Here is a 23,851-nt window from a genome sequence, read left to right as displayed (position 1 = left end):
GTCGCACAACACGTCTATCAGCCTCGGAACGCGACTGTCGAATGATACCGGGGCAGGCCTTGCTCATCTACTAGATGATAATGATCCGTAAATCCGTAACCGTAGATTGTCATTCCAGATCATCTTTTTTGTTTTGCTCTTCTGTTTACCTTACATATCAGAGCCTCAATTGGCATAGTCTCTCTTACGTTTCGTTGGGTGTTCGGGTTCTCTTTAGGAGCTCTCTTTCTGGGCTGCCCGGATCTCGGGCAATAATCATATATTATATCTAAACCACAACAGAGGCTATCTAAATTATCGTTGGTTTATTAATTTGATTTGTTAATTGATTAATATCCTGGTAGGCAATATTGGTATTGATATCAATCAATGAATATTTCTTATAAGAACTGAGGTATTTCATCATAAGGAAATGTTTGAAGTACTATGTATATCATTATCTCAGCAATAATCTTTCTCTTCCTATAAGAAATATTCTCTCTGGAATGATTTTTATATACATTTTCAAGATAACTTTTCCCGTATTCCGTATTCCCCAAAAATTTCACCATCTTTCACCGCCCCAAAAAAAGTCATTAACCTTTATCTCTCCCGTTCTCTGTGGTTCCATTTAATGTAATTATATTTCTAGATTATTTTTTTCATTCGCACGAACATTTGCCACACATGTGGCATGGCATATGATTCATATTTGCTTTTCGTGCCTTTTCCTTTTAATGTTCTCTGCCCTCGTCTCCTCTCCTCTCCTCTCCTCTCCTCTTGTTTGTCTGGATTTTGAGTTATGCAAATATTACAACAACAACAAAAACAAGAAACAAACTTTTCACAAATGTGTGGAAATTTTATATGCAAATTGTATATTTTTTATCAAAAGCGCGAGGGCGTGACGACACGCCAAAAAGCTAATAAAATGTCAACATAATTTTTAATGTAAATTAAAATTAAAAAGTTTCGATTGACTTTTCCACAAGCGGGAGAGTCCCAGATGGATCTGAGTCTGCTTTATAAGTGGAGTGACGTGCTCTCAATTAACAGAACACAAACACAAAAAGCAGTGCGGGGGAGAGAAAGAGGCAAAGCTTATCTCTCCTGAGCAAGCACGAGCATGCCAGGCTTCGGCAGCCTGCGATCGACCGAAAAAGGAGACGAAAGACGAAAAAAGGGTCATTGCTTGCGCTTTGCATTTGCTTATCTTCGGAGCAAAAACAAAATCAAAGGTGTTGTTGTTTTTGCACTTTGCTTTGCGTCTGTCGAATAATTGTTGTTGCTTTTTTCTGCTACTGAGTGAGGGATGGTCTGTAATTCTGAGAGCGCTTTGACGACATGTTTGATGAACATGATGAGCGGTAGAGGTCCGCTTCTTTCTTATTTCATCTAGGACGGGGAGTGGCTGGCAAAGGTCCACAGAAAGCGCTCCCTCTCTCTCTTTCAATTGGAATATGCCAAATATCAGACAAATCTCATACATTCTAACGTCATGAATAAGTGATAACTTTTATTAGGTACCTCTAGATGTGTCTAAAATGTGCTAAAATAATTATAGCATTGTAAAATAAATATGTACACAGTAGAGTCCGGCTATAGCGACACTCAAGGGACCGACGATTTTACCATTGCCATGTTCGTAATAGGTTTTAAAATAAAACAAATTAATTTTTAATCAATACAAAAAATTTAATAAATTATTTAATTAAATTATAATTATAAATTAAATTAAAATATAAATAAATTATTGAATTAAAATAACAAGGTTTTTCAAAGAAATTCCTGTCCATCATCTATTATATTTTTAACAATGTTGTCTTTGGAAGGTTCCCCAAAGATCGCCACACTATTGTCTATATGAACATATTCAACCAGTTCTTCCTTTGAAATCGGTAGCTGTTTTTTTAGAGCTCTTGCCCTTCTTTTTCAATATCACTTGACAATGAGCTCCTGGGACCGTTGTTGGCATTATTTCGCAGAATTTGTTTCGGCACGGACGCAATAAGCATAGTCGTTATAACCGGATTCTACTGTATTCGTGAAAATATGCATCGATACAAGTTAGAACCAAACATTTCCAACTTTCTGTAGTAATAATTATCTCTAAAAATGTTTTTAATTAATGCAACACATGCAAAATTATACCCCCTGATCCACAAACCAAAACTTTTTCAAAAATTTCCCATTTGGTAATCGACTAATTTGCAATTCAAAGTCGCGACTTCAACAGTCTGCAAAATTTTAGAATTGTTTATGCGGACACCCAATCGGAACAAAATCTGCTTTTAATCACCAGCAGCCGCCGCCATTTGTGCACAGTGCGTGTCAAAAATATATAAATAAATTTTCGTAGTCCTGCCATCGTCCACCCAGTCACTCACTTTATCGCTTTTGGGCAATTCGTTATGTAAACGCGTACAGGAGGATATCGGATAAAAAAAAACACGATACTACCCGTATATATGCAAACAATTAGCGATAAATGGATTTGCCCAACAACAACAGGGAGTTGAAAAGTTCGTAAATTTGTACGAAATTTGCACAAAATCAATTAAACCGAAATGCAAAACATCCGCCAGAAAATCAGTAACAGAAATAGGATTTGAAATCGATGGCTAGCCGAAGGGATAATCGAATGTTATGGCAACAGACAGACAGGTAGGTGGGGGAGCCATGGGGCAGGACCAAGGGTTAATCTATAGCCATTCCCATATACTAGAGTGTCCATCAAACAATGTGGAAAATGTCGGTAATTCATGAATGACTTTGGAGAGTGTGCTTTCAGGCCCAAAACGATGGCAAAAGTATTGTACTTTTAATGGAATTTAGGCAGAATTTCACTCGGAATCAAAGCTGTAGAAAAATTAGTCGGCAATCGACGGGGCATTTCCATTGATTTCTCCTCTTTTCAAACCCCCTTTTAAATGTTCTCACGTGCTTTCATAACCTTACAAAAGATTAAGAACAACTACGAAAAAACTATAAATGGATCTGCTAGAACTTTATAATATTATGCACTTAAAGTTATTATTTGAGGCGATTATTGCTGTGGCAACTGCAACAAATGCACGATTGCACTTTCAACGAGTGGAGGAGTAGTCCATATTTAAATGAAATTTTAAGTGCCTGACTTGTGCTGCACACGAGGCCAAGCCCCATCAAAGTGCCCCCAACAGCAGCTGTGCTTCGTTCTCTCTCTCTCTTTTACCCTCAAGTTGATTATTATTTCCGAGCACACTTCGTTGTGGCATTATTATAATGACTGTTGCAGCAAAATTCACAACGCACCTGACTCGAATACAATGTTTCTTGCTTCTAGAACGGAAGGCCAACAGGAGAAAGGCGAGGGATGGGTGCCACCCAAGGAGCCAGTAGATTTTGAGCCAACTGTTGGCAGGCGTCCATTAGACAAGGCCAAAAAGCAGCATAAGGAAAGCAGAGAAAGAGAGAAAGGGAGGGGTAGAGAGAGTGTGGTTCTCAATTTCACTTTTGTTTAATATTTAAGGAGAATTTTAATCGAATTTATAGCATTTTTAAATCACTTCCTAAACGATACATTATCTGACAAATCTCTGACGAAAATGGAATTGAGAACACGAATGGATAGAGAGACAGACAGACACACAGAAGACAGTCCGAGACGCAGGACTTAGACCGAGAAAAACAGACACACGACAGTCCGAGTCGTAGGACCTAGGCCAAGTCCAACAGACATTCGTCTGGGCCACCAGCTCTGAGTGGCTATTCAGCCCTCAACATCAATGTCAAAATGTTGACGCTTTTCGTTTAATGAAATTTGTAAGCAGACAAAATGCATTTGCACATTTTATGATTATTTCTATTATTTATTTATAGTACAATCCACCCACACACCCACTCTCACAGATAATACTAATTAAATACGTTGTGAAGAGGTTTTTAATCAACGTTTTTTTTGCCAAATCACTTTCTACCGCTGGCAATCAACTATTGAGGCTGTGACTCACGGCCAGCATTTAAACACACTTATTATCGGATGTAGTTGCCCAACTGATTACTGCCTTCATGGCTGAGATGTGGTGCGAAATAGAGGCCCAATCAATTTTCAGGTAGAAAATCGTAAGAAATGGTAAGAGTCATATCATTAGAGATAGATTTCAAGGTAAAATCGTATGTTTTTTGAGTTGTTTTAACAATTGCTGAAGATAATTGGTATTTTTTGTGGTATTTTTGTGCTATTTTTAGTATTTTTTTGGTTTTTATGTAGAAAAATAAAATATGTTGAAAATCTTGTAGGAAAAATTTTGGATGCCGCATACATTTCTTATATAGATTTTCATCTAGAGCCTATAGGAAATTATTTATATACCCGATACTCAAAATGAGTATTGGGGTATATTAGATTTGTGGTAAAAGTGGATGTGTGTAACGTCCAGAAGGAATCGTTTCCGACCCCATAAAGTATATATATTCTTAATCAGCATTAATAGCCGAGTCGATTAAGCCATGTCTGTCTGTCCGTCTGTCCGTCCGTCCGTCTGTCCGTCCCCTTCAGCGCCTAGTGCTCAAAGACTATAAGAGCTAGAGCAACGATGTTTTATATCTAGACTTCTGAGATATGTCACTGCTACAAAACTACTTCAAAACTTTGCCCCGCCCACTTCCGCCCCCACAAAGGACGAAAATCTGGGGCATCCACATTTTTAAAGATACGATAAAACCAAAAACGCAGAATCGTAGAGAATGACCATATCTCTTGCAGAATCTAAATTGGATCGTATTATTATTATTGCCAGCATCAAGAAAACAATTTCATTTTTTCTCGCCCTGTCTCTCTCTAACACACACGTAGCATAGGCGGCTTTGCTTAGAGTAAAACATTAGCGCCTAGATCTCAGAGACTATAAAAGCTAGAGCAACCAAATTTGGTATCCACACTCCTAATATATCGGACCGAGACGAGTTTGTTTCAAAATTTCGCCACACCCCCTTCCGCCCCCGCAAAGGATGCAAATCTGGGGATATTCACAAATCTCAGAGACTATTAAAGCTAGAGTAACCAAATTTAGTATCCGCACTCCTGTTAGATCTCACTAGAAAACGTATATCTCAAAATTTCGCCCCACCCCCTTCCGCCCCCAAAAAAAACGAAAATCTGTTGCATCCACAATATTGCAGATTCGAGAAAACTAATAACGCAGAATCATAGAGAATGACCATATCTATCAGATTGCTGAATTTGGATCAGATCAGATCATTTTTATAGCCAAAAGGAACAAATCAATTTGCAGTGGCTACGCAGCGCGTGACGTCACGCTCAGACTGATTTTCTGTCTCTCTCGCACGCACTCTTTGTCGTGTCGCTTAATATTAGCGGCGTCTGCCGGAGGAGAGCCATACTGACTTAGTATCGGGTATAACTGTAGAGTTGCGGTGTCCGCAGCAACTCACGACGTTCCCCCTCGTTTATTATTTATTTATTATTATATTCATTATATATAATTATTATATCATTATCATTAATATATTCAATTACTTAAATTTTAAAATATAAATCTTTAAAAATTTTAAAACAGATTTTAATGAATTGTAATGATTTCTATATGGATTTCAGTGATATTTCAGATAATTTCGACTTAAAGAAATATAATAAAATAATTGTATAATAATTGTATTTTATTTTGCTGATAAATGCGAATAAAATTATTGTTTTTGTCTGATTAAATCCGTTTTAGTGATTGCCTTAAACGGAACTGTATCTTATCAAATCATAAGACTTTTTTTCTTAGAAAAGTAATTGTTTTTAATTTTTAGACAGTAGTCAAGGCCTTATGGTTAGCCTTTAGTTCAGCAATAGATTTAATGCTAATAAAAATTTAAGAAATTCAAAACAAAATTCATAGAAATGACATCCCATGGATCGACAAACACCATCAGAATTCCCGGCTTCTTTCCGATTAGCACACAAAAATTACGAGCACCAAGGAAATATAATAACTTTCCCCCCACCGCCAACAATTTTCCAACGCCAGCAACAAATATAATTAAAATTTTATCACACGCCAAAGCAAACACACACCTGGCGCCTAAAAAATAAAGAAAAGCGAATAAAATGCTGGGGGAAAATCATAAAAAATGAAATTCAAAAACTCGGAATTAAACGAAATTTTATTATTAAGTGCACACACACACGGAGAGAGGCACGGCACGGCCCGGCACACACATATATTTTTATTGAAGGCGTGTGGCACCGCCGCCTGTGCGTACGCGTCTCAAGTGGCTTCAAATCCCCCCCTTCCCCATGCCTATAATAATCTTCTGCAAATATTACGTATACGTATAAGTCGTGTGTGTGCCACGTAGGCGGCCCCAGAGACCTCCAGCGAAGAGCTCGAAGAAGTAGGCAAAAAGGCGGCTTTGATTTTTAGTTAGGCATCGACGGCAGTCTCGTCGATTTTTGCCAATTTTGACATCCTTACTGCCAGCCGCATTATTTCCGCCACCTGCCACGCCTACACATCGCCACGGCCCTTGTCTGCTGGGAGTTTCGATTGAAAATTGCTCCGGCTGTTGGTGGCCAAACGTGCCATGGATTCCAAATGAAACGTGTGTGAGTGCAGGGGCAGTGGCAGCAGTTAGAGAGCGGCAGTGTTCCTGTAAAAGTAAAATACTCATACGCCGCGTGAGCCATCGCACATTTTAACGTCCTCCTATTTGCCAGAGGTTGTTTGTGTGTGTGTGTGACTCCGTTAGGCGTAATTTTAATGGCTCAAACACGATGCAAACACACAGATAGAAACACAAACACTCACGCACAGACAGAAAAAGTTGAATGAAGATAGTTGGATTGCTACGACTATGAAGATACCCAGCAGTCGAAAGGGTCTGTGTGGTCTTTGTATAAAGACTGAAGAGGTTGGAAACAGTATTGGTACAATTAAAGGACTAGGCGAATGGATACTTTAAAGAGATCTTTGGATGTTCTTTGCTTAATTTTGACTAAAGGATTTGTGGTATTATAAGAAAAGATTTGTGGAAACGTTGGATAAAACTCGTAACTACTGATATATTCAAGCCAAAATAGATTTTCGGAGCATGATGGATAATCTTTCTTGTCAGAAAGGGTACTTCAATGGTTGCTGGAACTCCAAGAGATCGACACCTTTAAGAGGGGCTAGAACTTCAAAAAGAAAGGGGTTTTGGTTAGGGATTATAATAAAATACTGCGATACTATTTCTCAGGGAATATATATTTCAATCGGTAAGAGGAGATTTCCATGTGCCCTATGGCTATGAAATTGCGACGGCAGATCCTCCATTAGTCGAAATTTCATAGCCATAGGACACATGTAAATCTCCTTGTACCGATAGAAATATGTATTTCCTAAGCCATCTCTTATATCTCTTTATCATGTAAAAAGGTTTTCCGTCATCGTCGTCGCCAGATAATTTACTCATATCGGCGGGAACGAGTGAGCCAGGGGTAGGCCCATTCTGTATATAATTTATATTGTTCTTATTTTGAAATTAAAGATTTTGGTATTTTTCGGTATTTATGTAGAAAAATAAAATAAGTAGAAAAAAATATGGGAAAAGTTAAATATCTAAAAAATTCTGGATGCCATAGAAATTTCTAAAATATAGTTTTCTTAAGGCTCTAAGATCATTCGCTTATCTATGTACATTTAAAGGACTAGGACTAGACCTGCCTTCCACCCGTTACAAACATACCCCTCCCCAAGCCGAATATACCCTTTCTGATGCTTCGATTATTGCCGGGCTATAGGGAAAGTTAAGGCACGGAAATCAAAGTGTATTTGGTGGAATGGCATCCGGAAAGGATGGGTGGATGGAGGGATGGAGCGAGGGACACCCATGTAGGTGTTGTACCGGAAATTTAATTGTGTGCGTGCTGGCGCAGTCAAATTTCGTCCTTCGCTTCGTTTCGGCTTGTTTGCTTGTGAAAAAACAGGTGTAAAAATAAAAACTAAGGCACTCCCAGGCCAGGCCCATTATTGTGTTTGCATTTTGTGTTATATTTGCGTTTATTTTTATGATCATGTCGCTCGTTACGAATAATGCCGTGGAGCACACACACAAACACACACCCACACCCACCCACGGATAGATAGCGGGGGGAGGAGGGGAAGCGAAAATCGACAGCAAACAGTGGAAAAGCCTTCCGAAATGGATTTACAGCAATTTGCGCCATTTTTACCCCCCCTCTCCACCCACGCAGTCACACATTCCACTTAATGCTCTCGTTCTCTCTATGACTCTGTGTCGCTTTCTCCTTTCTCAAACTGTAATTGGCATTTAAAATAATGGCTGGGATTGCTAGAGGATGTACGATATAGTAGGACGTAGTATCACCTCGTCCTTTCGAAAGCTATCGCTTCCTTCTTTTACAGGCTCTCATCCCGTTCTGTGGTTTACGGTCGCTCGAACTTAATTAATTGTTTTAATTGTGAATGTGATGGGCTGTCAAAAGGGGATTCACACGTTTTGCAGGTGTGACTCTTGGAGAAAGCAAGGATAGACAGGAGGAGGAGGAGGGGATGTAAGGGAAAAAAGAAATGGGTATAGGAATCATAGTGTTTTAAGGAGGCATAAGAAGTATTGTATTACCAGGCGAAGAATTTTCTCTAGGGGAAACATTTTAAAGGTATTTTGGAGGCTACTGTTCAAGGTATTTTATAGTATTTCTTGCACGGTTTTTTTATATATTTTGGGGTATTTTTTGTTATATTTCAAGGTGTTATATTTTATTCAATTTGGATAATGTTTTTTTAATCTTATTTTTAATAATATTTCAAGCTTTATTTTTTAATTTATTTTATATTGTCTTGGGTATTTTTTGTGATAGTTTTAAAGTCTACTTTTCAAGGTATTTTATAAAATTTTTATACGATTTTGTATGATATATTTGAGCCTATTTTTAATGATATTTTAAGTTATACTTTTAAAATTCTTGTACAATATTTTTTTAAGAGTTTTTTTTTATGATATATTTTAGGGTATTTTTTGTGATATTTTGAAGTGCACTTTTCAAGGTATTTTATACAATTATATGACGTTTTATGATATATTTGAACCTATCTCTAATGATGTTTTAAGTTATACTTTTTAATGTATTTTATAATATTTTCCCAGGCGTTTTTTGTTGAGCTTTTTAAAAATATATTTTAGGGTATTTTTGTGATATTTTGAAGTAAATTTTTCAAGGTATTTTGCGGTTTTTATTCCATTTGAGCCTATTTTTAATTATATTTTAATTACTATTTTATTTTATTTTTGATGATATTTGTGAGGGTACTTTTCCACAAAAATTGTATAAAATTTCTAAATTTCTTTATTGTCTATTATATAGTGTTTTCGATCATATTTTAAGGTTATTTTTGTATAGTTTTTTTTACTCCTGTGCCTGTTCCTCGCTCTCTCTCTTATTCTCTTTTCTCCTTTCTTCCAGTGTGGCTTAGTATTTTATTTAAGGGTGAATTTTAATTTCTGCCATGTAACACCTCTTCTCTTTCCCGCTCTCTAGCGTTAGCTCTCTCCCAGTGAGACTCTTAACAAACATTACTTTTCATTAGATTTCGCACGATACTTAAAGATACTTTCAAAATTGTCTTTCAATATTTTGTGTTTTTAAGATTTTTTTTCGGTTAAAGCATATTTGAAAATACATTGAAGTACAAGCATTGAAAATATTTGAAAAATAAATTCTATGTTTGTTTTAGCATCATCTAACGAAAATTATACTTATTTTTCTTAGCAAGCATATCATCTGGCACACTTTTTCCGCCCTACCCTCAACTCTCTTCCCAGGAGATCTCTTACATGTCTTACAGGTCCCAAAATTACCTCAGAAATGCCCTCTAATCCTTAGCCCTTGATACTTGATACACTTTCGCTTGAAACTGTAACCGTAATTATTATATCTTATGCATTAGGCCAAAGTCCAAAACTAAAGACAAAAACACAGTTCCATTACGCACAAGACACCAAGTTCATGGAGGCATAAATTATGGGACCATAGGCGGCGTCAGAAGGGGGTTTCATACCTCCTGCTGGGGGTAAGCCCCTGCCTATTGTCCATGAATATTTATGGGCAAAGCAGAAGCTAATAACCAGAGCCCCCCGAGAGAGAGAGAGAGAGAGAGAGAGGACTCAAGTATCTCATAGATGGCCGGCCGTACAACTGTTAATTGAATGTAAATGACTAAGGACCGCCCATTCAATTACCTCCCCCCAAAACACAACCTGTGGCAGCCCAAAAGCCCAAAAGATCTCGATATATATGCTGTATAGTATTATCTGTTACCTTTGTGTGGGTGAGGAAAATCAAATCATGTTTTTCCTGCGCCAAGTGTTGGGGAAATCTATGCAAATGCTTCGAGGGTCATGCAATTTTCTTAGGGCCAGAGCATCAGCATAAATTAGAGACACTAAGGGAAGACGGTTTCAATCAAAAGCATAGACTTATCGGGGTATAAAGAGGGCTTTCTCTCAGTGTAAATGAGTAGCTCTCGAGCCCTGGCACTTGACTTGTCGAGTGCCATGGAGTGCCAGAGGAACTTGTCTAAGATTTCAATTTATATGATAACATCTGAGGGCCCTCCACCCTATAATCCCCACACACCCCACTCGTTCTACCCCCTCTCTTCCTCTCTCCACCCCCCAAACTATAACAAATCTACCATTTTTGAAGTGAAGTTGAAATGAAATGAATGTCTAAGCAAATTTTCACGGTATAAAAACTTGTCTCTCACTCTCAATCCATTTGGCAATTCATTAGCCACTCCCTAGTCTCCTCCAGGGGGCGGAGGAGGTTCGGTGGGGGGTGGTGGGGAATTGTATTGGTTTTGCTTTTGACTGAAATGTCAACGGCATGCGGTGTGTCGTGTCGATTGGCTGCCCTGCAGTGACTGGCAAATTAATTAATAGTTTTGTCTCCCACCTTCAGTCCTGTTTCTCTCTCTCTCTCTCTCTCTTCTCCTGTCTCTGTCTCTGTCTCTTTCCCTATCCCTGTAACTCTGCTTCCTCCATCTATCTATATCTGTGGCTTTTGGTTTTCTAAGCACTTTGAGTACCCCACATTGTAGAGGAGGATTCTGTAGGACGATTGCTATTAGCATTGATTGGAGGCGTCCTTTGTTTGTCTGGCATTTGACCAAAATCCCCAACTCTCTCTCTCCCGCTCTATCTCTGGCCTCTTGGACTTTGTTGCGGTCGGAGTTTTGGTTCCTTGGGTTTGGGTTTTGCTTCTGATTCCTCTGGCCCTTCTCCGATGGATGGCTCGTTTGATGATTAGCTACTTGTGAGTGTATAATTATTGGCTGTGTGTGTGGATGGGTTTCTGCTTGTGGCATTACAGGCATGTCCTCCACCGGAGATCGAGTGGTGTAAGATATTCATAGTACCTGATGGGTAGTCTTTTGGGTGGAATTTATCCCAAATTTTTATGGTTATTAGAGGATTTATGTGTGGGACAATTCAAGGAGGCAATTATAATAGATGAAAGTACATTGAAATCCGGTTTAAAAGTAGAGGTAGAGGTTTAGGGTTAGAGAATTTTCTTGGGAGGCGCTAGGAGAATATCTGCGGGAGAGATTTTCGATTTTGAAGAAAAATCTATCAACAGGGAAACCACTCCAAGAGATAAACTCCCTCCTTAGCAAAAAAAAAAAAAAAAGATTTAAAAAACATTTTCTTATCTTTTGCAGAAAATATTCAAAGTTGTGCGACTTTATATGCCAATACTTCCTTGAATAAAAGTTTATAGATTATCGTTTTTCAATCGATTATATGTGTAAAAGCTGTAGACAAGCAATACCGAAGTTTGTTTAATTTAAAATCGATAAATTATCTATAAAATAGGTCTATAAATATGTTATTGTCCTCAATGATTAAGATATACCGGATTACCTATTATTTGTCAATCTATATAGTTCTTAACGATTGTGTTGTTTATTAATCAATATATTATCGATAAGCTAGCCATATTTTGTATATAAATAGTAGACATATTATCGATAAAGGATCGATTAAAAAATTGTGTGTATGTCTTAACGATTTTCATTTGGATTAATCGTTATATTTTAGATAAGCTATCGATATTTTCTATATAAATGATCGACATATTATTGAAATATTATCGTTAAAAGATCGACATATTATGGAATTGTTATCGATAAAATAGTCGATCGATTAATAATGGAAATTAAATCGAAAAATAATCGAAATATAATTGATACATCATCGAAATTACATAGAAAATAAACTAAATGTTATCCATAAATAATCGCCACGTTATCGGCTAATTATAGATTTACTATCGATTTATTATTTATATATGGTACCGCTTCAAATTCACTATTTTATAGATTTTTTTATCGATTTAGTTTAAATTAGGAATCGATTTGTAATCAATACATTTATTTATATTAAAGTGAAGCAAAGATAACTTATCAATATATTATAGATTTAATATCGATTCATTATCTATATATGATATCGCTAAAAAATGTACTATTTTATAGATTGTCGATCGATGTTGTATCAGTTCAATATCGATATGCTATCGATCCAAAGATAACTTTCACTCTCTACAAACTTTTGCATCTTTTAGTTGATTTTCCCCTAAGTTATGACAACATCTTCTTGTGGGGGGGCTTACCTTGTGTATCCATCAGATACTTTTGTGTCAAGTAGTGGAAGGGGGCGTTCTTTTGTGTTATTCTTGGGCAACAGATTTTACAGCTACTTAATCGATGTAAACTTGATTTCAAGAACAACAACAGCAGGACGGAGCATCCAACACCGAGCAACCAACACTCGGGCAAACAATGAAGAAGATTGTAAGCAAACAATGTAACCAAATTGTGCCAACAAATAAACCGAAGACAGTAGAGGGTGGAGAAGCTACCAGCCGGAAGGAGGCGGAGGTTGGAGGAGGACGACAGAAGAAGCCGCGGGTCAAGCAGCAACAAAAGAATCCATCGGGTGAGAGGAACAAAAACAGAGCTCCTTCCTTGGGTGTAAATGCCAGAGCGTTCAGTGATTTAGTGGCCTTCTGTTTGCATAAGTGTGGGTTTTGTTTGCATCGGTTTATTGTATATTGTATATCTACGGGCGAATGTGTGGGTTGATTGGGTTGAAGGCAGAATAAATAAACATGAAATCACCAACAGCTCCCAAGCTGAAAGCCCCGATAAGTGTATAAGCAGAGTGGCAGAGGGATTTTGTATCTGATTTGAGGAGAGTCTTGAGGCGAGTGGGGGAGAGGACTAAACAAATCACAGAAAGCAGTCCGAGTATGTTGAGTGAGTTGTCAACCCACCCCCCCCCCCCCCCCCCCCACCCCAAAAAAAACAACTCCAGTCATGACAATTAAGTGACTGGTAGATCAGGCAGGTGACAGGAGATTTTAGGAATAGTTGGAGTAGATTTTTCTAAGCAGAGGCCAAGGCCAGTCTCCTCTGTCCAGTCTCCTACTGCTTCTAATCTAATCAGCTATAAGTTTTTAATCATAGAATTTTCTACTCTGTCCTACCGCAAATTCAATCAAGTTTCTTTCCCTAAAAGTGCGGCTACCGAGGCTTGTAAACCACTTGAACTGGTTTCCTAATCACATAATGGCCCTAATTAGGGTGTAAAAAGTATAGCTATAGATAAGCCAGCGAGGCAGTAATTAAACGAAACAGAAATCGAATCGCAATGGCTAATCAGCTGGCAGTTGGCAGTTGGCAGTTGGCAGGAAACCTTTGCTAGACGATGATTGATATGCGACCTGGCTTGTACACAAAATTGGCAACACATAAAAAGGAAGATACGATACGACAATGTATCTGTGGAATGTGTACCTCCGAAGAGTCATCATAAATTTTTGTTATCTATTTTTTTTGTGTGTCTTTTGGGCCATATCTTATCGGGTATTTTGTGGAGCTACAAGTTTTTAGCACTGATTGGAGGGAGCTTCTCATCATTCTTTATCGAGCTACAGATTGTGTGTGTGTGCGGGTGTGCGTGTGTTGGGTTGGGTGGAGCGCTCTTCGGTTCGGTCTTTTATTGAAGGAAGTTTTTAAATTAAACTAAAAACTAAATAAAACAGCTGACGTCATAACTTAGGCAAGGGCTTTCTTTTTTGTGTGTTATTTTTCTGTGAAATCTACATTTGATTTGGAGCTGTTTAGGCCTTGAAGATCAGAGCCATGGCCAAAGCCACAAAGCCAGCAATCATGGGCAGCGTCTGACTGGCAGAACTGGCATAGCATCTAAGGGGGGAAAAAGAAGGATTAGAACTGATCTTTGGCAGGATCTTGGGGCAGGGTAGGGGGGGGCGGACTCACCCAACTTGCGTGACATTGCCATAGGTGCCATTCTGGAAGTTGCTGTAATACAGAGAGGCATTGTTATTGGCCGTCGCGATGTCTGCCGCCGTGTAATTGCTGCGCGCCAGGATAAAGCCATAGCTAGTGCTGACATTGCTGGCATCGGTATAGCCGCAACCCACTAGATAGGTGTAGTTGAAGGACAACAGCTTGATGTAGACGCCCGCCTCGTTCACGCCGTTCTTCTGGAAGGTCACATTGTAGCCGGCCGTCGAGGGGACACCTTCAGCGCTGGCCACCAGCGTAATGTTGGCCTTCTCGCTCACATCCATGTAGAGCGAGGGCTGGCTGCTCGAGTGGCTGACATTGACCAGAACATTTTTGTTTTCCCACAAGTCCACATTTACTTGGATGCAGGACACATCGGCCGCAGGATTGCGGGCAACCTCGAACCACTGACCCGCCAACTAATGATGGAAAAGGAACAGGCATTAGCTTTGGGTGGGCAAGGGGGCGAGGAGTGTCTTTTCACTTACAGCCGAGTCGTTGAAACTCAAACTGCTGGCAATACTGCTGCACGAGGCGGGAGAGGCTGGAACAGTCTGTCCCTGCACCACAGACGACGACACAAGGACCGCCGCCACGACGGCCATACAAATCATAACACTTTTGCACATGATCTTTCTCTCTTTCTCACTACTTTCACTGGTATCTCGTACTTCTTTCCCGGTTCTACTCCGTTCGTTTTCGCTGCAAGTGCGTCGTTCAACTGAGCTCGGATTCCGCACAGAACTTGCTTTTATAGCCATGTGTATCTTTTGTCCCATTATCGAACGTCTGCACCTAGAAACACACAGATACCGATACAGTTACAGATACAGATATACAGGGTGTATTCAGTCACCGATTTACGTACATCTGATGTCCGTTATCATGGCCCAGACCGAGGCATGAGTAATCTCTTAAGGCTTAGGGAGCTATCAGTTTTGTGTTTGTTACTGATTTTCCATGTTCTTTTCGGGGGCGCTACCTGTTGAAAAATTCCCTAGACGTAAAGCTCATTGACATGGCCACACGATTTTCCAGGAAATTATGAACTTGTACCGAAATAGATCCATTGCCTAATTGATTCAACAAATTCGTTTGCCCGCACTGAACCCGTTAACTTTCCCATTATAAACAGCGACTATCTTTACGGTTTCTTTTTTCTTTCTATCTATTATTGTTGTTTACATTTGCAAATCAGGCCTTCATATATGCCAGGAAAAACGGCATGAAATATACGATTATACAATAAAGATATATATTTATTTCACTATATTTTTCATGACTGTAAGGCATATTATTTTATATCTAAAAAAAAGTAGAGCCTACAGGTTTTTTTTCCCGCAGGATTCCACATATTACAAATTACCTAAGATTACTGGCTTATTTTCTTTTAAAACCTGAAGAAACTTTGTAAAAATTTACCTTCAATTCTTTTAAAAATTCATAGTTTTTTCCCCTGTTCTTTCTATGACTTTTGCCATTACTCATCCTTCATAAAAAGTGTATAAATATTTCTTATCAATAGATAGCCTGACATAAAACCCCGACCTGTATTTAATTGCAGTCGCACACGTTGTATCTAAATCTTTTGACGATCTACGAGCCCATCCCTTGGTGTCTCTCCCAAGAGCATCGCACATGTGATTGTCTCAGACCATGACTCAGATTTGGCGACATTAAAAATAAAAAATAAAACAAGAAATCGGAAACGCAAAAACCCCGTAGCAGATAATGACACTATTCTGTTGTTGCCTCTGATAAATGGCAATCAGAGTGTGCAGAAAGTACAGAAAACAAGACGGGAAAGAAAGGAAGCTACTGCGCGACGAAGCCTTTGATACCCTCAGCGATTGATCGAAGCGGATATGGTACTTAAATAAGTAGTACACATAAATTGTATCGAAACTAAAGAGCTAGACAGTAGATATGACTATATTCCCCTGAGTGTGGATGCTAAAACAGCTCAAGGACGCTTCGATAGTTGATAATGCGAGTACCCTCCGAAAGGGTAGTTTTGATCTATGTTAGGTAAGGCTCTTTGCAGTCGCTTTGATCAGTTTTAATTTTGGATTAGTGTTGATTCTTTTCAGTGTTGATTAATGTGTTTCAGTGTTGAGTAGCGTTTTTAGAAGCCTTTTCAATCAATTTTAAGTGTGAATCAGAGTTGATTAATGCTCTTCAGTGTTGATCAGTTTTGATCAGTTTTGATCAGTGTCGACTAGTGCTATATAAGCTGTATCTTCGATCAGTTTTGAGTAATGCTCTACAGTTCTGATAAGTTTTGATCAATGTTAAGTAGCGCTCTTTGAAGGTGCCTTTAACAGATTTAATTGTGGTTCAGTGTTGATTAATTCTCTTAAGTGTTGATTAATGTTTTTCAGTGTTGAGTAGCGCTGTTAGCATTCATTTCGATCAGTTCTTAGTGTGAATCAGAGTTGATCAATATTCTCCAGTGTTGAGTAATGCTCTTAACTTTTTGAAAAGTGTTGGTTAAGGCCAATAAAACTAATGAAATGTGAGTAAAAAAAGGTTTGGGTTTAATTGAAAAAAAAACATAAAATTCGAAATCACACACTCCCTCTGCTGTTCTTTATTGCCCGAAAAGTGTTGAACAACGCTTCAATCACTTATAATCTACTAGCTTTTCACTTGAACAAACCCACAATTCAAATAAGATTTAATGACGAGCCTCCAGTAGACACAAAAGTCCAGTCACAGCCAACAGGAAAACGGAGATCATCGTCAGGGGATTGGCACTGCTGGGGGCATAGCAACTGGAAAAAACAAAACTATGACCATAAGATATAATGGATCGATCCGAATACATACGTTGCGCCCTGAGTGATCGCGGACATGCTGCCGTTTAGGAAGTTGAAGGGAAAATTGGCTGACGCATTGCCCTCGAGTTGGTTCAATGTATCGGTGCTGGGTGTACGATCTCGGGTGAGGACCAAACCAAACGATGTCCCATTATCCGTGGCATTGGTGTAGCCGCAGATGAAGGCAAAGTCCGTGTAATCGGTATTCAGCACCTTGAACAAGGTGTACGGCGAGTAGTTGGGTGGATTCCAGTACGTAAAATTGTAGCCATCTTGTTCCTCTGTAAAGTTCGCCACTGTCAGGGTGGCGTTCATCGTTTGATTGACCCACGGATAGTCCGGCGATACGCCATAGGTCGTGGCGATTAAAACATTATCTTTGGGCTTATCCAAGACGGTAATATTCACTTCAGTGCAGAAATAAGTGGTGGATGGCAGACGGGCAACCTCCCACCAAATGCCAGCAAACTACAGAAGGATATTCGGGATTGTCTTGGGTGTTATACGAGTATGTATGGATCCTGCGGCACCATCTCTCCCTCACCTTATCCAAATCCAAGGCAATACTTGTGCTCAAATTACAGGCCTTTACAACATCATTTTGAGCTACTGCGGTGTGATCCCCCAGCAGTACGACCAGCAGAAGGCAGACCACACCCAAAACTTGACTTTTGGGCAACATTATGCGTATATGTTGTTTGTAACTCGGCCTCAGATCAGCGACTGAGGTGGCGACCAGTCATAAACCCAACGAGGATTGTCATGCGCACGACGTCAGTCGGTAATCAATCAAACCGTGATATCTTAAAGCTCTCCAGTTCAACGATGATAAACCATGAGTCACCTGTGTTGGATAATGTCCAGACTGCAAAGATCATTTAGAATAGTAGCTCTTCTCTTAACCTGCTCTCTAAATATTTGCTAGCATTAGCTTAATCGTTCTGTCTTGTTATTTCTTGGAATTATGGCACTTTGTATGAGTGACATGTGATTGTCCGTTGAGTCCATCAGTGTGGAAAGTGTGGCCCGCAATTAGCCTGCCCACTGATCTGATAATTGTGTAACTTGTGACTGCGATATCTTTCTTTTTTTTGTGATAAGACCCCTCGAGTGATTGGCAAACAATTCAAGAGCATAGGTCTCGCCATGTCTCATTAGGGGTACTTTTGCAACACAGATTGGACCTCAAATCTTGGTCTAAACCACGCGTAGTGCAGTAGTTTTCAATGACCCACTTTCGGGAGCCTTCTGTACTAAAACTTTAAAGTTGAAACTTCTTTAAACAGTGTTGAAAAGCACCTCTCAGGGGAGACGATTATGTTAACGTCTTCATGTCTTCGACTTGTCTTCAGGCTCGTGTCTTGTAAGCTCTCAAACACCTCTATATCGCATTAATTTTAAATGTCTTACAAGCTCTTTCGTGCAGAGAGAGAGAGAGAGAGCGAGAACTTTTGCTGACACTTTTCCAGGTACAGTTGACACACATTTACCGTTATTCGGCCATAGGCTTTTGTCTTGGGAGTCGTTTCGTTTCGTTTCCCTTGCTCGCCAAACTTTTGCCAAAAAAGAAGAGTTTTTGCTACTACAAGGGTGTATCTATTATTTAATTAAAACTATTTCGAGTTCTCTCTGTCGTGTAGCGATATGTGTAGGTGTAGGTGCAGGTGTGTGTGTGTGTCTAAATAATTTAATTGGGGCATGTGTGAAAATTTTGTAATGAATGACAAAACGCTCCTCTGCCAAGCACAACTTTTCGAATTGTTTTCGGTGCAGTAGAATGTTTTTGCAGCAGGGGGTTTTCTGCAGGTGGAGAGTGTGACCCCGTAAACTTTTGATTAACACAAAATGGTGCCAGAACTGTGCACAGCTCAACAACTAATTAGCTTCGTGTCTCTATGGCAGTAAAGAGTTTAGGTTTTCTTTAATGCGACAGATTGACAAGGAATAGAAAATAATTGGGTGTTCCATTTGTAATTTATAATAAAATAATTATATATATAATATAATATTGCACCTAATTGTGTTTTTACACGGTAGATTTATGCGACAAATTGACAAGGAATAGAATATAATTGGGTGTTCCCCTTAGAATTTATAATAATATAATAATATATATAAAATATTACTACACCGAATCCTTTTTTTAGATTTTTATTTGTAGACTGGTTCCTAAAAACCCGTGTAAAAAAATACTGTGTAAAAACAGAACTAGTTGTGGATAAATAATAAAATATAATATTATATGTATATACAGGGTGCGCCATCTATTTAACTAAAACGAGGGGGAACGTTGTGAGTTGCTGCGGAGACCGCAACTCTACATTTATACCCGATACTTAGTCAGTATGGCTCTCCTCCGGCAGACGCCGCTAATATTAAACGACACGACAAAGAGTATGGGTTCTGAGATCCTTGAACTCATATTTTGCAATTGGCAAAACCGACCATGAAACCTGTGTGTCAGAGAGAGACAGAGCGAGAAAGAATGAAATTGTTTTCTTCATTCTGGCTATAATAATTATACGATCTGGTTGAGATTTTACACCGATTACCGATTTCCATAAGTGAGGTATTTTTATTTGGTTTGGCTCTTTATGATATATTTAGAATATGTTTTGAAAACAATATCAATTAAGTGGCCGCCTCTATAAGCAATTCTGCGTATGCCATGGCGGAATATATTATACATATTAATATATAAAATAAATAAATATTATATTATATTATATTACATTATATTATATATAATAATAAAACATTTTAGATCATTATTTTGCCGTAAAATTGTATATTTTCACGAAAATATTATCTATCTAGATAATTTATTATCTATTTATTTATTATTTAAATCTCGCTTTAAATGCATTTCCTTGACTTAATTTGTTTGCAATTAATTTCTCGTTTAAAATAATAAATAAATAATGAGCGCCTTGAGTGTCTTTAAGTGGATTTTCAAAGTCAACCTTGGTTCTGCTTGTTTTCCAGCGTCTTGTCGAGGTCAGTTTTCTTGGAAATTATAAGTTTTATTTTATGCTTCGCTGAATTCTCTTAATTTATTTTTAGAAAATGGAAAACTTTTTATTTGTATCAGAAATTTGTATGATTGTGGGTAATGTTTGTGGAACAAATTGAAAGGAATTTAAATCAATTGCGTGGCCTTTGTGTGGGGCAAGCAAGAGCTGCGACTTGTGCGGTATATTTTTCAGTGATATCATTCTTGTCTGGCACTCTATAATCTTTTTATTTATAGAAAAGATTGTGGAAATTTCTGTTGTCTGGTAATTTATTCCTTAGTGATTAATGTTTTCTTGCTATATGGACCCAGATTTTTCCCTTGGGTTCTTTTAATAGAGCTTTTACTGTACTTCAGCTTCACTTTCGCTATTCCTTTGGCCTTCACTCTGTTGAAGCTCTAATTGATCGCATTTATTACAAGTCTCCTTACACGCGGCACGCACTATCTTCATTTTATTTAATTAGCTCGAGGAGAGCTTTGAATCTTCTTTCATTAACAGCAAACATGCTTGAGCGGCGCTCTCTCCGCTCGCACTCCGCAGCTCTCCCGCTGGCAAGCTCTTTCCACCACTCTGCCGCTTGCAAGCTCTCTCCGCCGCTGTCTTTTACTCCCTTTTTTAACCGCAGCAAAAGTGCAGCCACATTCACACTGCGAAAATAATTAAGTTGTTTATCTTAATGCAAACATATCCGTGGCACACTCCCACACACTCACACATACACAAACTCGAACACTAGCTTTGCACGCTCTCGCTCTCTCTCTCTCTGACTGCCGCAAGCTATGGTCTCACTGCAAGTAACTGTTAATTACAGCTAGAGCCTTATGCAAAACTAAAGAAAAACGTAAGAGCGAGAGAGGAAGCAGCTTGCCAGAAGGAGGAGGAGTGAGAGGGGAGTAAAGGCAAGAAGGCGGAGAAGCGAGAGCGGACAAAGTGCTAGAAGGAGGAGGAGGAAGAGCGGAATAATGCCAAGAAGGAGGAGAAGCGAGAGCGGAATCAGTGCAAGAAGAAGCAGAAGGCAGGGCGGAATCAGTGCAAGAAGGAGGTGTAGCGGGAGCGAAATAAAAGCAGGAAGGCGGAGAAGCGAGAGTAGAGCAAGTGCAAGAAGGAGGAGAAGCAAGAGCGGAACAAGTCCAAGACGTAGGAGCAGAACAAGGTACATTAAAGTGTAGGTAAAGCAGTGCCAAGCACTGACAAGCAGACTGGCAGCCATAAACGGTTTCAGTTGCATTATAACAGCAAAAAAGAATGAAAGAGGGGAAAAAGCGAGTCACAAATATAAACTAATCTACGTTAAGCGCCGTACCGCCCTTACCTTGCCATATAATATACTTTGTAGCTGCAAAAAAGGACGACGAAAAAGCGCAATGCAAACTTTCTATTTAAGTGAATCTTGGTTGGAGCCTCAACGCAAACACACACACACCCCCTACCCCGCCACACATATGTAAATGATGACTGCTTTCTCCCCTCCCCCCACCACCGCCGCCTCCCTTCTACTGTGAAGGGCTCCTACTCAAGGGCGCACTGCGCAAGCCAATTTAAATTTTAAAATAAGCACATTAACTGCATGCACAAGCGCCAAAACAAACGCAGTAGCACCCCGCACTAGTCCCCCCCTCCTGCCGCTGCGGCTCCACCCCCGTCCCCCATCCCCTTCTCCGTTCCGACACACACGCGCGCATATTTAATTTGCTGCAGATTTACGCCTTCGCCTCTGAGCTGCCTTTCACTCTCACCGTCTCGCTCTGCCTCTCTGTAGGGGTACTGCTACTTTGAGTACTGGCTAAACGGGGAAGGAGCTCAGGTGCATCCAATGAGTGGTGGCTTTTGCCCGTTTTGGAAAGATGCTGAACGAAAGTGAAAGAATTGAACACTGTAGAGAGCAATCCTCTGCTTTAAGGAGTGTTTTCTGTGCCAAAATGCTGGAGATCCCTGATTAATATCTATCAGATTCCATATCTAGAATATCTATGACTATTCTAGGCCCCTTGGAATTCTAGCCACTTGGAAATGTTGTAAAAGTGGCTTTTGGCGAACCCAGCCTAGGAAGCAGTACTCCAGCTTCTTCCTCGTTTAGCCAGTACTTAAGATGCTGCCTGGTGCCTGCTGCTTTCGTTTTTCTTTTCTGCAGCTCCTCTCTATGATACGCCTGCTGCTGCTTGTTAATTCCTGCTCAATGTAGGCAATGCGTCACATATCACAGCCACAGCCCCGCCTCTGTCGGCAGCAGCGCCGGAGAGTATGCTAATTGGTTCTTGCATTTCTACGCTTTTCTGTTGCCTACTTTGCGGCAGCCGCAATTAATTTCCGCCACGCACACACACAGGGTGCCTCCAGCCAAAGGAAAAAAAAACCACACTCATTTTTTTTGGTATTTCCATAATTTGATTCAGTTTTTTTTTTGTTTCGGTCATTTCTTTTAATTATTTATCCATATTGGCTTATAGAAAAAGGTGAAACTAATTGTTAAATTGGTTGTACATAAAAAATTTATAAACTAACTATTTTTCGGGGGCATTTAATTAATTGCTAATCATTTTAGTTAATTTAATTGATATTTATATGTAGATGTTTGCTGTTTTTACTTCGATTAACTGCCATTAAACATTATAAATTCGATTAAATCGTTTTTACTTTTTTTTTACCACTCTTTTGCATACGAAATTGAAAAGAGATCCTCCTTTCATATAAAGTCTAAGCGGTAGAAAATTATTTAAATCCTTATGGTAGAGTCATGGGCTTTGATATGCTGTCCAAAGGGTTTCTTTTTGTTTGTGGGAAATAAAACAGGAAAACAATTTATGTACAATTAAATTTCATTCAATTGATTTCCTAACTTAAAAATTCTAGTTATAATTTTTATTTTGTAACATTTTTAGCTTAATATTTTTTGGTTTTTATTTTGGAAGAGCTACGGCAAAATGTGTGTGTCTTATCCGTATGTACAGGCTTTTGATGGAGAAAAAACTTTCGCTTCTGATGGCTAAAAGGTTGTATCTATTTGTTTGTACTGATATTGATAGTATTAGAAACCAGGTGTGCTATATTACATAAATACGATCTTTGATATGTAAAATTCAACTGAAAAACAGAAAATCAATCAAAAATCAAAAAAACCATAGCCATATTTAAGCTATTGAAACTCGATTTTCCATCTGATTTTTTGAAGAAAGGTATAAGTATCGCCTACTCGAATGTATGTGTGTGTTTTTAAGACCTGTTTAAGCTTTTTTTTGTGTTTTTTTGCTTGTCACTCGCTTTGGATGATTGTGCTACTGCATTTACATAGTTGTTTTTTTTTTTGTTTTGTTTACTGGGGTTCTATACGCTTTATATATATGTTTTAGGGATTTCCGAAAATCACAACGACTTGAACTTGATCTAAAGCAATTATTGCATATCGTATTTGATGGCAGAGATGGCTGAAAGAAGCTTATTCTAAGCTAGGGGGGGTGCTATCCGATTTAGAGGGGGCGGGGTAGGTAGGCTTTCGATTCTAAGCTATATGGTATGGTATGTATATGTATATGTATAGACTACGTTTTATAGGATACATTGCATTGTGCTCATTTAAGAAAATTTAACATTTTTCGCTTCATGACGCTAGAGGGTTTATGGCTATGGGCTATACATTTCGATGGCTGTGCAGGAGTAGGTCCTGGCGGTCCTC

The 23,851-nt window shown here is 38.9% G+C and overlaps 2 protein-coding genes across 2 annotated transcripts; both read right to left on the bottom strand.

Annotated features, from left to right (window-relative positions):
* Window positions 1-13,995: 13,995 nt before the first annotated feature.
* On the bottom strand, window positions 13,996-15,075 carry LOC4803313 (uncharacterized). The gene is made up of 3 exons (XM_033385959.1): window positions 14,834-15,075; window positions 14,316-14,764; window positions 13,996-14,240 (listed from the first exon to the last, which is right to left on the bottom strand). Exons 1-3 carry the CDS (start codon window positions 14,972-14,974, stop codon window positions 14,156-14,158), a joined length of 675 nt encoding a protein of 224 aa, XP_033241850.1. The 5' UTR covers window positions 14,975-15,075; the 3' UTR covers window positions 13,996-14,155.
* Window positions 15,076-16,907: 1,832 nt separating this feature from the next.
* On the bottom strand, window positions 16,908-17,898 carry LOC4803312 (uncharacterized). The gene is made up of 3 exons (XM_001360039.4): window positions 17,709-17,898; window positions 17,175-17,632; window positions 16,908-17,119 (listed from the first exon to the last, which is right to left on the bottom strand). Exons 1-3 carry the CDS (start codon window positions 17,844-17,846, stop codon window positions 17,023-17,025), a joined length of 693 nt encoding a protein of 230 aa, XP_001360076.2. The 5' UTR covers window positions 17,847-17,898; the 3' UTR covers window positions 16,908-17,022.
* Window positions 17,899-23,851: the final 5,953 nt, after the last annotated feature.

This window comes from Drosophila pseudoobscura, chromosome 2, assembly GCF_009870125.1.
Source record: "Drosophila pseudoobscura strain MV-25-SWS-2005 chromosome 2, UCI_Dpse_MV25, whole genome shotgun sequence".
In the NCBI taxonomy this organism is placed as follows: Eukaryota; Metazoa; Arthropoda; class Insecta; order Diptera; family Drosophilidae; genus Drosophila; species Drosophila pseudoobscura.
The sequence above is the reverse complement of the archived record's forward strand: the minus strand, read 5'-3'. Positions and strand labels throughout refer to the sequence as shown.

Excerpts from the sequence above, each read along its gene's own strand:
- LOC4803313 (XM_033385959.1), bottom strand. The coding sequence starts at position 14,974 with ATGTGCAAAAGTGTTATGATTTGTATGGCCGTCGTGGCGGCGGTCCTT. Across the intron at positions 14,765-14,833 it reads TGAGTTTCAACGACTCGGCT|TTGGCGGGTCAGTGGTTCGA; the intron begins GTAAGTGAAAAG and ends TTCCATCATTAG. Across the intron at positions 14,241-14,315 it reads GGCAATGTCACGCAAGTTGG|ATGCTATGCCAGTTCTGCCA; the intron begins GTGAGTCCGCCC and ends TTCCCCCCTTAG.
- LOC4803312 (XM_001360039.4), bottom strand. The coding sequence starts at position 17,846 with ATGTTGCCCAAAAGTCAAGTTTTGGGTGTGGTCTGCCTTCTGCTGGTC. Across the intron at positions 17,633-17,708 it reads TTGCCTTGGATTTGGATAAG|TTTGCTGGCATTTGGTGGGA; the intron begins GTGAGGGAGAGA and ends ATCCTTCTGTAG. Across the intron at positions 17,120-17,174 it reads GCGATCACTCAGGGCGCAAC|TTGCTATGCCCCCAGCAGTG; the intron begins GTATGTATTCGG and ends TGTTTTTTCCAG.